General features: G+C 42.4%; 1 protein-coding gene across 1 annotated transcript in view; it reads right to left on the bottom strand.

Moving 5' to 3' along the window:
- Nucleotides 1–6851, bottom strand: part of COL9A1 (collagen type IX alpha 1 chain) — a 70114-nt gene extending 63263 nt beyond the window's left edge. The window contains exons 1-4 of the mRNA XM_086625275.1: nt 6838–6851; nt 6436–6509; nt 5021–5098; nt 4743–4875 (exon numbers count right to left, since the gene is read on the bottom strand). Coding sequence (XP_086481401.1) covers nt 4743–4875; nt 5021–5098; nt 6436–6509; nt 6838–6851 — 299 coding nt within the window. The remainder of the gene's footprint in view (nt 1–4742; nt 4876–5020; nt 5099–6435; nt 6510–6837) is intronic.
- Between the last annotated feature and the right edge of the window lie 8419 nt (nt 6852–15270).

Below are 15270 nucleotides of genomic sequence, written 5' to 3'. Positions count from 1 at the left end.
GATGTGGATGAGGGGATCAAGTGCACCCTCAGTAAGTTTGCAGATGACACCAAGCTGGGCAGGAGTGTTGATCTGATTGAGGGTAGGAAGGCTCTACAGAGGGATCTGGACAGTCTGGATTGATGGGTGGAGGCCAACTGTAGGAGGTTCAACAAGGCTACGTGCCAGGTCCTGCACTTGGGTCACAACAACCCCATGCAACACTACAGGCTTGGGGAAGAGGGGCTGGTAAGCTGCCTGGTGGAAAAGGACCTGGGGGTATTGATTAATAGCTGGCTGAATATGAGCTGACAGTGTGCCCAGGTGGCCAAGAAGGCCGATAGCCTCCTGGCTTGTATCAGAAATAGTGTGGCCAGCAGGATGAGGCAAGTGATTGTCTCCCTGTACTCAGCATTGGTGAGGTGGCACCTCGAACACTGTGTTCAGTTGTGGGCCCCTCACTATAAGAAAGACATTGAAGGCTGGAACTTGTCCAAAGAAGGACAACAACGCTGGTGAAGGGTCTAGAACATGTCTTACAAAGAGCGGCTGAGGGAACTGGGGTTGTTTAGCCTGGGGAAAAGGAGGCTCAGGGGAGACCTTAGCTGCAGCTACCTGAAAGGAGGTTGTAGCTAGGTGAGTGTGGGTCTCTTCTCCCAAGTAACAAGCACTAGGACAAGAGGAAATGGCTTCAAGTTGTGCCAGGGGAGGTTTAGATTGGATGTTAGAAAAAATTTTTTCACTGAAAGGGCTGTCAAGTATTGGAACAGGCAGGCTGCCCAGGGAAGTGGATGAGTCACCATCCCTGGAGATATTTAAAAGACATGTAGATGCAGCACTTAGGGACGTGGTTTAGTGGTGGACTTGGCAGTGTTAGGTTAACGGTTGGACTTGATGATCTTCAAGGTCTCTTCCAACCTAAATTATTCTACGATTCTTTTCTATGCTACTAAATTCAGTGCGCCCAGAACTGGTCTAAGATGCTAAATTCAGCTGGCATGAAAAAGTTTAAACCTGCTTACTTCCTAAATACGATGACTAAATGCAAGCTGCTTATTGGGAATGGTCCATGGCCTATGCTAGTTTCTGAGCTGTGCCCAGGAATTTTTTAAAGAGTGCTAATTAGTCTGGACCCAAACCATGCTAAGGTCTTGTTAAATATTTTAACAATATAGATGATGGAGTGTGAATACCTTGGAATGTTCCCTGGCGTTAATTTATCCATGCGGACACAAGGGCCTTGTGATGTGACAGCTGCACTTGCGAAATCAAAGGATTAAGATTTCATCCAGTGCATAAAAATAGCTAGCCCCTTTCCCCCACATAAAAACATATCATGAACATACTACTTTCTGCTAATATTTTTTTTAAGTTTGCAACTACAAATCAACACAATTGTTATTCAAATTGCCAGTATTAATTTTGTGCTTACTAACTGGTGTACATCTACAACAGGTACATAGATTACATTTGAAAATGACAGGTTCACTATGTCAGAGACAATGGATATGAGTCATGGCAATTCCACAGGTTCTCATTACACAAAGAACACTACATTGATTCTCTAGCAGATTTTACACTAGAAGAAGCAATGGGCAAGGGGAATTTATGGGATTATAGGAGAAGCTGAAATCAAAACATGTGGGCAATCATTTCTGTTCATTCTGGGATATGCTTCTGGACCTTGGCAAGCATGCTAAGCACCAAAAAGATCAAGCTACAATTTAGTAGGAAGCTATGTAGACTTTTCAAGGCATAAGCTATTGCTACAGCAAAGACTGACTAAGTACACTGAGCCATGCCCATCTACTTGAGCTCTCATTCCCATGCCATAGCCACCATAACATGGGCTTGTCTGGTTTAGTATAATGATCACATGCTACTGTAAAAAATTATTTTACTATTCCTGATAAATACTGACTGAACAGTGACAGTCAGGCAAGCCCTCTGTGCTGATACTGTAATTGCTTGCTTGCTGTTTCTACATGTTCACCCACCTCCCCATCCTTTCCTCAAAAGCCTTGAATGCCTTACGCCAGTGAACGGGCCTAGGTAGGACGGCCCTTCCCTATTTTATAAGGCAAGAGAAGACACCATCCATGGCCATCAGGTTACCTGTTACCAATACGGTTGCCTATTAATGAAGGTGTGAGAGATCTCTGAGCGGAGCAGACGTGGAGCCTGCTGTTGCTTGCCACGTTTGTTGAGGGTCCCTCCCCAGTGCTCCTATAGCACTTGCGCCTTCACGCCCACGTCAGCCGCCCAGCTCGGGAAAACAGTGCTGCGTATTTTTTCCAAGCTCACTCTAGTTTTGCCTCCCCCATCTCTTGGCGAGGCAGGAGCTCACAGCGATGGAGGCACGAACGGAGCCATTGCACCCTCTGCGTGCCTTCCCGGAGACAGCTCCGGCGGCTCCCGCCACCCCCGCGGCTCGCCCGGTCCCCCGCGGCCTGCGCAGCCCGCGGCGGGGCGGTGTTTCAGCACCACGGGCGCGGACAGCTCCGCGGCGCCGGGGGCGCCTGGGGCGGCCCTCCCCTCCCCTCCCCTCCCCTCCCTTCCCCTCCCCTCCCCTCCCTTCCCTTCCCTTCCCTTCCCTTCCCTTCCCTTCCCTTCCCTTCCCTTCCCTTCCCTTCCCTTCCCTTCCCTTCCCTCCCCTCCCCTCCCTTCCCCTCCCCTCCCCTCCCTTCCCTTCCCTTCCCTTCCCTTCCCTTCCCTTCCCTTCCCTTCCCTTCCCTTCCCTTCCCTTCCCTTCCCTTCCCTTCCCTTCCCTTCCCTTCCCTTCCCTTCCCTTCCCTTCCCTTCCCTTCCCTTCCCTTCCCTTCCCTTCCCTTCCCTTCCCTCCCCTCCCCAAGCCAAGAGATGCAGCTGCTGCCAGCTGGTATGCTGCGAAATATTTACATTATTGTTCAATAGTCCACGTGTGAATAAAGGATAGTGGGGGGGAGGGGGTGGCTGGAGGGAAAGGCAGCAGGAGTTTGGGGATGCTGCAGTGCCTGGGTCTGAGAGAACCAGATCTACGGCCCTGCCATTGAAGATGCTCAGCCTGGCTTGAGGTGCTCTGCATAACTTGCTGACTCCTGTAATGCTTCTCATTATGCATCATGCAATGCTAGGCATTTCCTCATCCTAAAAAACAGCCCTCTACCATGCCACATTATAAATATTATGTGGAGAGTTCTGGTTTTTTTAAAGAATAAAAAATTTGGAAATGGCCCAAGGTGTGTCTCGCCTGTGCTGTTAGCCTCAGCTGCTTACTGTCAACTTCACTCCTCCTGAGTCAGCTTGCTGAGAGGGGCACACTAAAATAACATCGGAGCAGAGCAGCAAGATCAGGCCTGATGACAGAGAAGCAGCACGTTGATGCACCAGAGCACTATCAGGACTCACGCCTTAACAGGTTCCCTGGGAGAAGAGCTCACCTTAAGTGTAGGTGACTTTTTAGTTTGAGCCAGGGCCAAATTTCAGGTATACTATGAGGTAGTGTTGCAGTGTAACAGCACAGTGTTGACTGGAAGTAACAGTCAGTGTCTTGAATGTGGTAAATTGATGATACTACAGTGCTGTACCCAGCCAACAAGCCCGGTGGTGGCAGTCAGCTCAGATGCCATCATGCATTAATGCAGCTGGTATAGGATTGATCAGGGATAACTTGTATACATCTATCTCAGCAGAGCCATCTATAGAACAAGTCTAAGGTTTCTTAAAAATGAAAATATTACATCTTTGATAGCTCAGACTGTTTCTGAGCTGAGTCATGACTTGAGAATCTGAGAATCTCCAACTTGTAGTGAAATGAAAATCTCATTTGCTGTCTGCAGTTGACTTCACATTTATGCACTAGCAGCTTTGATTTGCCACTATGATGGAAAGTAATCACGAGTCCAATGTAACCAGCCAGTTAAGCTGTAGACTAGCTTAACCTAGTTGCTAAGAAGACAGAAGCCAGCAAGGGTTGCAGCAAGAAAAAGGAGTAGCTGGAGTATGACAGAAACATTTTGCACTCCAAATATTCCTAGCTGAAACAGTAGTCCAATTAAAGGTCTTGCCAATTAATTGCTTAGTAAAGGCACTCTGAATTACATAAGGTGCTGGACCAGAATCCAGACTTGCCTAAGTTTGGCAAAGAAATCTCTACCCTGCTGTACTGTCCCTATTCCTTCACTGGCAGCAAGTCTGGCCTGGAAAGCACAAACACAATTAGATTCCTAAGTGCTGGCTCCTATTGCAAGTTGCCTGTGACATGCTAAATAATAGTTTTAATCTTTTATAAATTAAGTGACCATAAATCAGCTAGGAACATGCATGTACCAGTTATCTAAAAAGCGAAAAAAAAACCCTTGCCATACAATCAATCACCTTTTATCCTACCTTTGTCTGCAATCCTCACATAATCAGAAAGATTCCTTTGTGTCAATGTTTTGAGAAAACTTTCCTGCTCTCCTCCTGTTATCTTTTCTTTGCCCACCCATCTCTTTTCAAGTCATCAACAACTTTTGACTTCACTTCCTAGAGGTAAATGCCTTTCTATTGGCAAATCTTGAGGCATTCAGAGCAATATTGTTGGTAGAGAAAAGTGCAAGTCCCTGAAATTGCAGCTTCCGAATCTGTCCGGTCTGGTGGTGGCAATGAAAAAAAGTCTAAGTCCTCTTTCTCCTTCCAAAAGCTTTGCAAATGACGTGGTCTAGCTGGGGAAATAATCTATGCCTTAAATGATAATATGACAAAATCTGTATATTTTGAAGTCAAACAATAAAAGGCATTACCTGGTTGGGATCCTGAAGTCTACATTTGGTCCCAATTTATAAGCCACTTGTAGAGAAGTGGAGCCCACTACTCTCTGGATAATTCCTTGGGAAGCAGCTTTTTCTATTTGAAACTGAGAAATCAGGTCGAAGCCTACAAGAAAAAATACACATGTCCAGAATATAACTTTCATTTTAATTTAATTAGATTAGATAATTATGCAGTTATGGAGCTGAATATAACCTGATACAGTTTCTGAATAGCAGCTTTTTCCTGAAAATGTCAGGATCCAACTTGCCTGGTAAGTCATCTTGGCCAATCCTAATTGTTGGACAGAGATCAGTTCTCTGACTGGCACCCAGAATGACTGGTAGTCCTGCAAAAAAGGGTGAATTTGTTAACCATATGCCTGCCCATTGCCTCAGATCACCTTAAAAACTTAAAAGAAGCAACTGTAAGAATATTATGAATTAAATAGGTCTATAAATATTAATAGTAGGTGGATGTATATAATCAATTTAAACTGTACTCAGGGAAGTCTGAGGTCTAAGAAAGTAAGCATCTCTTTCTAGAGAGCTCCAAATTTAAAATCATAACTTGACTGATTATTTGATATTTTTTAAGCCTTTAAACGAGAGGGTTATAATAATTCTTCTTTTGCAGAGCTATGGAGGAATAGTTGTAGCATAAGAAGGCCTGCTCTGTAAGGAGTTTTTGGTTTGCAACTTTTGGTCACTTAAGCAAACTTTGAAAAAAAAAGCCAGTTACCTAAATCAACAGTCTCCCTAGTCCCAAGGAAACTTAAACAAACTTCATGCCAACTAAAGAGGCTGCTGAGAAACTGTTGGCATCTTTTCCATCCTCTCTGGTATTCCAGGTGTTCCTGCCTTCCTCCATGCCACATTTGATCACAGGATGATCATTCACGAAATATATGATGGGGGCAAGAATAGATTACAGACCTTTTTTGTTGACCCAAACAAGAATGTAGAAGAAATTTTTCTGAGGAAACCAAATTTTAAAATTTAATATTTCAGAATATTATCTGTCAAAAAGCCTTGTAATGAGCATGAAAACCTACCAGATTCCCTTGATTTAAGGAAGGAAAAATAAACATTTATTTGAAGAGTTTGAGAGTCCTGTACAAATCAGTATCAGGTCAACCTGGAAAATGTTAGAGTCTGGATGAGGAGATGCATTTCTAACCCACAGAGAGCCTCTTGTGTGCTGCAAAGGCTTGACCATAAATGTGGGTTTCCTTCTGACAACATAGACTTAAAGGGAACATTCAGGTTGACATGTTACACCTTAGAAACAGCCTCATTCTATATTATTTGATGAGACATATGGCTGACATCCAGCCATTTACATTTTATGCCCAGCAAATAAAGTGGAACCAGTTTGTTGCCACACGTAGCAGAAGAATATTTAACTAGAAGCACTGAAAGACAGGGAGAGGTTTGTGTCCTGTATCTACCACCTATATTGAGATTTTAATCCTTACTTTAAAAATACATCTAATAGCGAGTTCAAAATAACACATACAACTCTTGCTTTTTCTCCACTTTCTTACATGCATACATGCATTTAGACAGTTCTCCCTTTCTGTGACGACTAGCTAGACAGGATTTTAATTTTGAATAAGCTCATAATAATTCTTTTGACAGTCAAAATTACAGAAAGATGAAATGCAGATGAAGTCTGTCTCCTTACTTGATTGGTGCTGGATGGTGGCTGAGGTGAAAGACCACAGAAAACTACACACGTAAAAGAAAGCTGTAATTTTCCTGTGAACAGAAAAAAAAAACCTTCAATATGAATGCATAGCTTCTGACAGATTCTGTTATTGACTTTCTCCTCAGAGCCGTGCATGTTAAATGTATAAAAACTCAAGTAAACGATTTACTAACAGATTTGACAAGACAATTTCTTTATATGAGAACTTTGTATCTTTGCCTTATAATAAAACATGTCAATAAAGCTCTTTCTATTACCATTTCCTTCATATAATGCTGTCATAAAACCAAACAACAAAGGCGGCAGCTGGCAAGGACGGCTTTAACTGTTCTAATCTCTTATTTACAGATTTCTCTAAAATCCCACTTGTTCTCTTACCAGTTGCTTTTCATCTTCACTGCTGGCTTTCTTCACTTTTCTCATGTGAATGCGTGGTGCCTACAGTCACACTCTCTGCTTCCCCTTCATCAGTCCTGTGGAAGAGAGCGGCAATGGGTGCAGGCGGCTCCTCCTGCCCCGCGCAGGACCCAGCACGGAGGGAAATGCAGGCTGCTGGGTCTGTTTTAATCTTGTGAAGGGAAGGAGGTGGAGGCTGGACAGACGTGTGTGTCCTGGTGGGCTCTGAGGGCGGATCTCTGGAGCCGGTTGAATATAAAGAAGCTAAGAGAGCAAAGAAAAGGCTGCTGCTTGCACCGGCATCAGGGCAGGCAGATTAAGAAAATGTGGATTCAGAGATTCCAGTTACTGAGCAGTGGGATCTGTTGCTCAACCAGGCAGATGAAAGAATAATAGGTACCGGGGGGGGCTGAGGAAGCAGTTGGCCCTGGCATGGTGTTAAGACTAAAAGCTTTGAGAACAAGAGAACCCTGGTCCTATAAAGAAGGCATTTTCATTTATTGCTGATTTACTCATCGAGTGGCCTCAGGAGAAGTGTAGCTGGTGATGTCCCATTTGGTTCTTCTGAATAAAAGCAATTATTTAAAAGGATTTTCATTGCTTAACATCAAACCTTTTCAAGACAGGTACACAGGCATTGCTAAGCAGACTCCTGTTCTTCTGTTGTCATTGATAAAACACTGACTTTCCATAGACTGTTACCTATGTTTGGACACACAAATATATTTATCCGTATTTGGTCACATGGGTATAAGAAGAGAGAGAGAGTAAAATCTGTATTCATGAACAGACCATGGAAAAGAAGTGAACAGCCAGAAGATCCTAATAGTTATCACTGTCAAAATTCATGTATGTATGGAGAGTATGCTACTTTGTGCTAATACATCACATCTGTAAGGTTTCATCTTCTCTAGATACTTAGCATTCTAAGGTAGTTTAAAATTCCAGAAAAATTGTTGTGTTTTTTTTTTTAAGTGTGAGATACAGTAAATTATCTCTGCTGTCTGCTGAGAGTCTGAAGCAATAACTCAGTAATGAGCTACCCCATTCATCCCAATTTGCTGCAACTCACGTTCCCAGTGTTGGTAATTCCAGTGTCAATGTTGTTCACACAGTTATGGCTTTTGTTAGAAAGGGAGATAAATATTAATATCAAAAATATCAAATTAATATATAAATATTTTGAATTTATAAAATAAATTATAAATATATAATATATTAATAAATTTACAGATATATAAATACATTTATAGTTAAATAGATATATAAATATTTTTATGTATAATATATACAATTTATAATATAATAGTAGTACTTGTTATTAATTTATAATGATAATAATATTAATAAGGTAAGGTAATATAATATAATATATAATAATATTATATAATATATTACATATTTATTATAAATGATATGTATATAAATATGCATTTATATTTTCAATAAATGTATTTATATTTAAATAAGTATAGTTATAGAAATATGAATATTTATATTGTAAAAATGTGAATATTAATATCAGAATTATCAAATTACACTTGAGAAATATTAATTTGATTTCATATAAGTTTGCCCAAGTCACTGCACACCTGAATCACTTATTGCCCATGGCAGGTATTACCGGTGTGTCATGCAGTGATATCTTTGGCATGAGAAGTGTCTATGAAGCAGGAGGGAGAGAGGGATGTGAAAGTCACCTGAAGCTATGAAGAAGGGGAAGTGCATGGGAATGTGGCATGGGAAGGAAGAAGTGAGAACAACCGGGGTTTAGGAGTACCAGATGGTGTGCAAAGGAACGTGTCAAACCATCAGGTTGACACATCAGGTGTCAAACTATCTCTTTCGTTATATGTAAGTTATGGCATTAAGTTTGCCTTTGAGACTAAGGTTAGTATTGCCAATTTATTTGTGGCAGCATTAAGGGAGAAAAAGCCATCCCAGTAGTTAGATGCAGAACTAAGGGGTACTATCTTTGAGTAAAATATCAAATATTTTTTGGCACATGATGTGAAGATGTCTGCCATTGCTTGTGTCCGGGCTTACTGACACACACATTATCCTCTCCAAAGAGGGGGAGCCTTGTTCAGAGAAATTTGGAGAACACATACTCTCTTTCTGAACAATATGTAATCTGTTTTCATTAGCATTTCATTGCAGCAATTCTCATGGGTGCCTGGAGTATTCCCTTTTATGCCTGGAGTATTTTCCCAATCCAGGACACGCTTACAGAAATAAAACACAGGAGACATTATGTAACTAAGGCTTGGAAAACCCGTTTACTATTTTATTTGTGGGCAAAGGAAAAACTCTTTAGAAGATGCTAATAGGCTCTGGTGTGCATTTCGATGTCTTTATCTTAAAACAAAATTCACAATCTACAATGAAATTCCTGATGAGATGTTCTACTAATAGTCATCATTTCATCTTCAAAGAGCCAGACAAATGTTAGCAGACAAACTAGTACTAGCTGATTTAATAGCCCCATGAGCTAAGCAATATTATTCCCATTTCATGGAAATGTAAACTGAGATAGATGGAGTAGATATCTTATATCACAGAATTATTTGAGTTGGAAGAGACCTTAAAGATCATCTAGTTCCAACCTCCCTGCCATGGGCAGGGACAACTTCCACTAGACCAGCTTACTCAAAGTTCTACCCAACCTGGCCTTGAACACTTCTGAGGGTCACAGAGACAGTCCTGATCCAACTAGCATTTACATTTAGATGATCCAAGTATTTTAATGTGTCTCCAGGTCACTTCATATTTTTCTCTTTTTATGAATTGGGCTAATACAGATTTTTTCAGAAAAACCCAGTGCACAGTGATTGCTGTTTAGCCATTGCTCAGGGATCCGTCATCTGAGCACTAACTGCTAAACTGTTGAAAGCAGATTCATTAAACAGCAGAGAACATGATTCTCCAAAAGACCTCTGTTGTTTAGCTAAGGTACGGCGACTTTGTTCAAATAATATCTCCTGAGAACAAGCTATATAGGAATGCCATCACCTCACTAGCATTTTAAAGTGTGCTTACACATCTGACTGCACATTCCCCTCCTCAAATATCTGATTTCATATTCCTGTTCTTCTATGTAGCATGGGTTGGAGGACATGTATTCGCACAGCTGTCTGGTGAGACTGCGGCTGGATTGGAGGGAAATAGCAAATAAATCAGGTGGACCCAGCTTCTTTTGTGGATATAAAGCTTGTTCTTTGTGATGAAAAAGGCTGCAGTGAGATGCCTATAGTTAGACTTTCAGAAGATGTAATCCAGTATAAACCACAGGAACCAACATTTGGCTCAGAGGGAGATGTTGAATGTGGCAGAGAAGAAGGTTTCTCAGTTCAGGTTTGGGCTGACAGCATTTTAGGATGGCTAAATTAAGCCATTTCCTGGCGTTTGCTGTTTGACTGGCCTTGAAGGAGCTCAATGTCAGTGGCTTGTACTTTCGAGCAGGATTTTTAGGAGGGACTAAGCAAGTTTGTTCTTCCTCTGGAAAGTATTTGTGGCATATATGCAGGCACTGAGGGCTCAACAATAGGCTTGGGGAACTGAAGGACCAAAAGTCCAGTTTGCACTGCCCACATGAGTAGTCTCACAGAGGAGCAATGATTGATGTCCCCAGCCCTGCCCAGCTCTTCCACGCACAGCTGGAGGGGAGAGGAGCAGCCAGAAGACTGAAGGGAGGTCACTTCTTATTCATCTCATATCTCCTGGAAAGTTACTTCTGTCTTGTGCGGTCTTCTCTAAATTGTGCGTTTCATCTCTTCATTTAATTTCAGCTTCTTAAAGCCACATTCTGCATTCAGTTTACAGTAACCAAAATCTGCTTTATACATTTCAACCTTCTTTATCCTTACCTACAGTACAAGGGTCACTGCTCTCCTTGTGTTTTAGCGCACTCTAGGATAAGCACATACCACTCACTTAACTTGTGTGATTTTGTTGTTATGTTGTGTTTGGATCTGATAGCTCAAGATTAACTGTGTGTGGCTGTGAGTGATGGCGTTTCTGAAAGGTCTGCTCTTTATTAATCACTCTAAGAGTTAAGACAACTTGGACCTGTGACTGATCTCATTGACATCAGGGGCAAAACTTGCACTGACTTAAGCGCCTTTTAATTAAACCAGCAACAAATAATTAAACCAGCATCCACAAGTGTAGGGTAATGGAATTAACAGCCTTGTCAGGCTCCAACACATCGTTGGAATTTGACAAATAATTTACTATCCAATAAATTCTTGCCTTCATCATAAAAATGTACTTTTCTGTCTAAAATTTTATTAATTTTGGCATGGGAAGTAAAACAGCTTTTTTTTTCCTAGCTATTGGATGCCATTTTTTAGAAAGACCAAACAGCTTCTTTCTAGGACAGGTCGCTCAAAGAAACCTGGGAATACATGGGACCTGATTATCATCTCCTCAGGACGATCATCTTTCCAGGTGAACCTCACTGTAATGGCATTACAGTCAGTTTATGAACACCCAGGCTGTCCCAACGTAGTCTCCAAAATTGAAGAAATCCCTCTGGAGCATTCTTGGAGCACAGAAATGGTCTATACATGGGGTCAGATAAACTTGCACCATAGCTCCGTGTCCCCTTGCCACAATAGCTCTTTCTGTGGATGAGGATTGCAGTTCTCACTACCTTTGGATGAAAGTCTAGGTTGTGATATCTTTCCTATTTTCATTTCTTTCTAGGTCAGAAGATTTGTACTTTGTCTCCAGGGGTGCCAGACAGCGATTATCCCTGAATGTTACAGTCAGTGATTCCAATTATCTTAAACATGGGAGAATTTATTTTCTAGTGGAATGGCAGAGAAAATCAAAAGAAAAGTTAAGTAGACTTCAAGCAGAACTATGCTAATATTGCAATGAACACAGTTGCGTTTCGGCAAAATTAATATTCTGATCTCACTTGACTTACATCTGTGTCCATCTACTGATTGCATTGATTTTACTGATTCTCGACAACTGAAATAAGATCAGAAACAGATTTTGCCTGTTGGTGTTTGTTAGTTATTTGGTGAGCATAAGACGTAGTGAAGACTTTCTCATTTATAATAACAAATAATATTACTAAGAGCTGGGTCCAAAATTCACAATTGCATCTAACTGAAGACAAAAATCCTCCAAATTTGGAAGTATTTTCAGTCACAATGTAATAAGTCTTGATGATATCGTTTTATATTGTTCTCTCTTTCTATCACTGCACAATGTCTAAATATTATCCCAGCTCACTAGCACGTCATTTAGATGATGAAAAACGTGTTCTTTCATGTCTCAACAGAACTGGGGAAATATAGTATACCTCTAAATACATTCAGATTCTTTATGAGCCAAAATTATGTTACCTGAACACAAATTTCAATTCTTAAAACCAGAATCTCTTGTAATTGTTGACCTGATGGAACCTGATTCCATTGATATGTATCTCTAAATGCTGCAGCAAGCATAATTTATTTTACTGTCATGAAATACCCTTTTAGAGAAATCACGTCCTTGCTAACATCAGTAACAAAACATCCATTGGTTTAAATCGGATCAGGATATCCCTCTCTTACACAAGCGTATGTGCACCACAACAGTGACTCATATGTAAAAGTACTCAGGAAAATTAAAATAGTGCATGGTTATTTTGGGCAGTGACAATTTTAAAGGTTGGGCTTTCTCCAGCACTCCCTGCCTTCCCCAGCCAGGCTCAGCACCCTGGTGTCGTGGGTTAGGCTGAGTCCGGCAACCAAACCCACGCAGCTCTCCCAGTCCAGTAAAATGGAGAGGAGAGAAAAATGTAATAAAAGAGCTGAGGATCGAGACAGGAACAGAGGAGCACCCACCAACCACGGTCCCGGGCAAAAGAGGCTGTTTTCTTAATGCAAAACTATTTATTAACAGCTACCTACAAAAGAGAAAAGCACACAAAAACGGTTACTTAAGAGAATAACAAGAAAAACAAGGCCAGGTCTTAAAATCAACACCACCCTCCCCCCCACTTTGCCTCTTCTTCCCGGCTCTACCTCCTCCCCCAGCGGCGCAGGGGGGCAGGGAATGGGGGAGTGCAGGTCAGTTCATTCCAAGTTGTTACTGCCGCTTCTCTTAAAGGAAAAGGAGTCCTTACACCATTGTCCCTTGCTCCAGTGGATCCCCTACTCACGGCGAAAGCGTGAATCCTACCCGCTGGGGGGCAAATCCTTACCCCATCGGATTCGCCCCAAGTGCGGGCTTACCAGTCCTGGGCTTTTAAGGAGCCGTAGCCACTCACTCTGGTGTGGGTCATCAACAAACTTTAAATGTGCTCCGGCGTGGGTCGTCATACCGACCTTAAATGCGTCTCCGTACAGACTTTAAATGCGTAAAATGCATAAATGTGTCTCTACCTGTGCCCATGATTCACAATAGTCTCAGGCTCTGGCATCTCTTCCCGACGTGGGTCATCCACTGGTTGCGAGTGGGTCTCTGCTTGCTCCACCGAGGGCTGTTACAAGGGGCCACTCGCAAGGGGGACTCAGGCGTGGCACATGTTGTTCCGTTCCATTTTCACTGACCTCTTATCTGTGTGGCCGTTTCTCTCAGATCTCAGTCCTTTCTGGGTGAACTCGGCCCGGTGGGCACCCCGGCAGCGGGGCTCTCCCCGAGTTCCCCAAGCGGCTCCGCGGCCGCCATCCTCGACGGAGCGGGCCCGGCCCGGCCCAGGCCGCCGGCCTGGCCGGGAGCCGGGGCCCGTGCCCCCCTCCCGTCTCCTCGCTCCTGGGCACCGGCACCCCTTTCCGGTTCCTTTGTCCGACGTAAATAGGGCAATTCGCAGAGGCGCCGACTGGCTCAAGCCCCGAGGGGGACGGGAGTCCGGTGTGATGGGCAGCTTCTGCCACCCGGACCTCCCCCCCTCACTTCAAACCATAACACCTGGCTCCCACTCCTCAGCCCAGCCGGGCTCTAACTGCCTGATCCTAAGGATGGGGCAGGTTTCTCTCAGCCCGTCTCAATGTCCCTTGTGAGAAAATCTGAACGGGACATGTCAGAGGATGAGAGGTCCTGACAGGGCCGAGAAGGAAAGAAATACTCATTTCCATGTACTCATTTCCACAAAAGAGCAAGTTCTATTCTGATTTCAGTGGCAGCTGGGGAAAAAAGCTAGATTTCATATTGTTGAAGACCATGAGGTTTCTGTTGTAGCAACCTTTTATTCTAAAATGGTGATCTCCAAAGTCCCCAGCTCTCACCAAAGTCATTTCAAGCTTGTTGCAGACTTAGGGCATCACTGTGTAGGTTCACGTTTATTCAAGTAATATCTGAATGGCTCTGAGATGGAGAGAGTTAGAAAGTTTGTTTTATAATGAAAGCTGGGTTTTAACAGGTGATGTTAGGGCTGATTCCAGGACCACAGAAAGCTGGCACACACAGGCCTCTATACAGAATTTATGACAATTAGAATATATATTTTAATCAGTGAGAAAGGTTCTGTCTCAAAAGAACTGTGCCGAAATTTAAAACTTGTTATTTTCTCTCTTGTGAGAAACACAAAGAACATAAATACGTAAGAATAACACAATAATTAAATACTGTTACGCATAATTCTAACGGTTTGTAAGTATTTAATTACTTATAACAAGACCTACATTTCCATTGCACTGATTTTGCACTTGCACTTACACCTGGTTGTTGACCTCAGCACAGCTACTGCGTTGCAAAAAATGTTCTGGCCAGAAGTTCATCCAAACTAACAAAACTAACACAACAAAAATGTGTTCATGTTATGCTTTCCCTTTTCTCTCAGTGAACCCACCATTAAGCCACAACCGGCAGCTTCTCAGCAGCGTGCCGCCAAAATGACAACCAGGGAGTAGAAAACAAGGGGTAGACTTAACGACCATTTTCAAAGCAGAAGGTGGCTTATTAGCAAAGTGAGAGATTTGTACAAAAGCCTGCACTGTTCAAAATATGCATAAGTGCAGTCTGGAAGGAGTGTGAATAATGAGGAGGTAACATCTGCAGACATGAGGAAGTTACCTAAGCAATAAAAATGAAAGCTGAGGGTGTAAAGTTGCAGGAAAGTCTCAGAATACCTAGTAAGCATTTGATAGAATAGGTGAAATTCTGTGTAAATAAAGAGGAAAGAGCTGGCAATGAAAAAGCGGTCCTAGAAAGGTATCTGTCAGCTGTAATAGGAAAAGCTGTGAAAAAATACCTCCGTGCTCAGTAGTGGGCAAAAAGCAAACTGCATGTTAGGAGCAACTGGGAAAACAATAGTGAACAAAGCAGAAGCTATTGAACTGCTGCTGTGTGAACCATGTTCAGCAGGGTTGATCGAAAGTTTGGACTGGTTTCAGTATGAAAAGCAATTAAATAGATGAGGATTCTTCAACTCTGAAAAAAAAAAAAGAGATCTAATGAAGTCTAAGCAGCATGGAA

This window comes from Tauraco erythrolophus, chromosome 2 (genome assembly GCF_009769465.1).
Source record: "Tauraco erythrolophus isolate bTauEry1 chromosome 2, bTauEry1.pri, whole genome shotgun sequence".
Taxonomy (NCBI): domain Eukaryota; kingdom Metazoa; phylum Chordata; class Aves; order Musophagiformes; family Musophagidae; genus Tauraco; species Tauraco erythrolophus.
The sequence above is the reverse complement of the archived record's forward strand: the minus strand, read 5'-3'. Positions and strand labels throughout refer to the sequence as shown.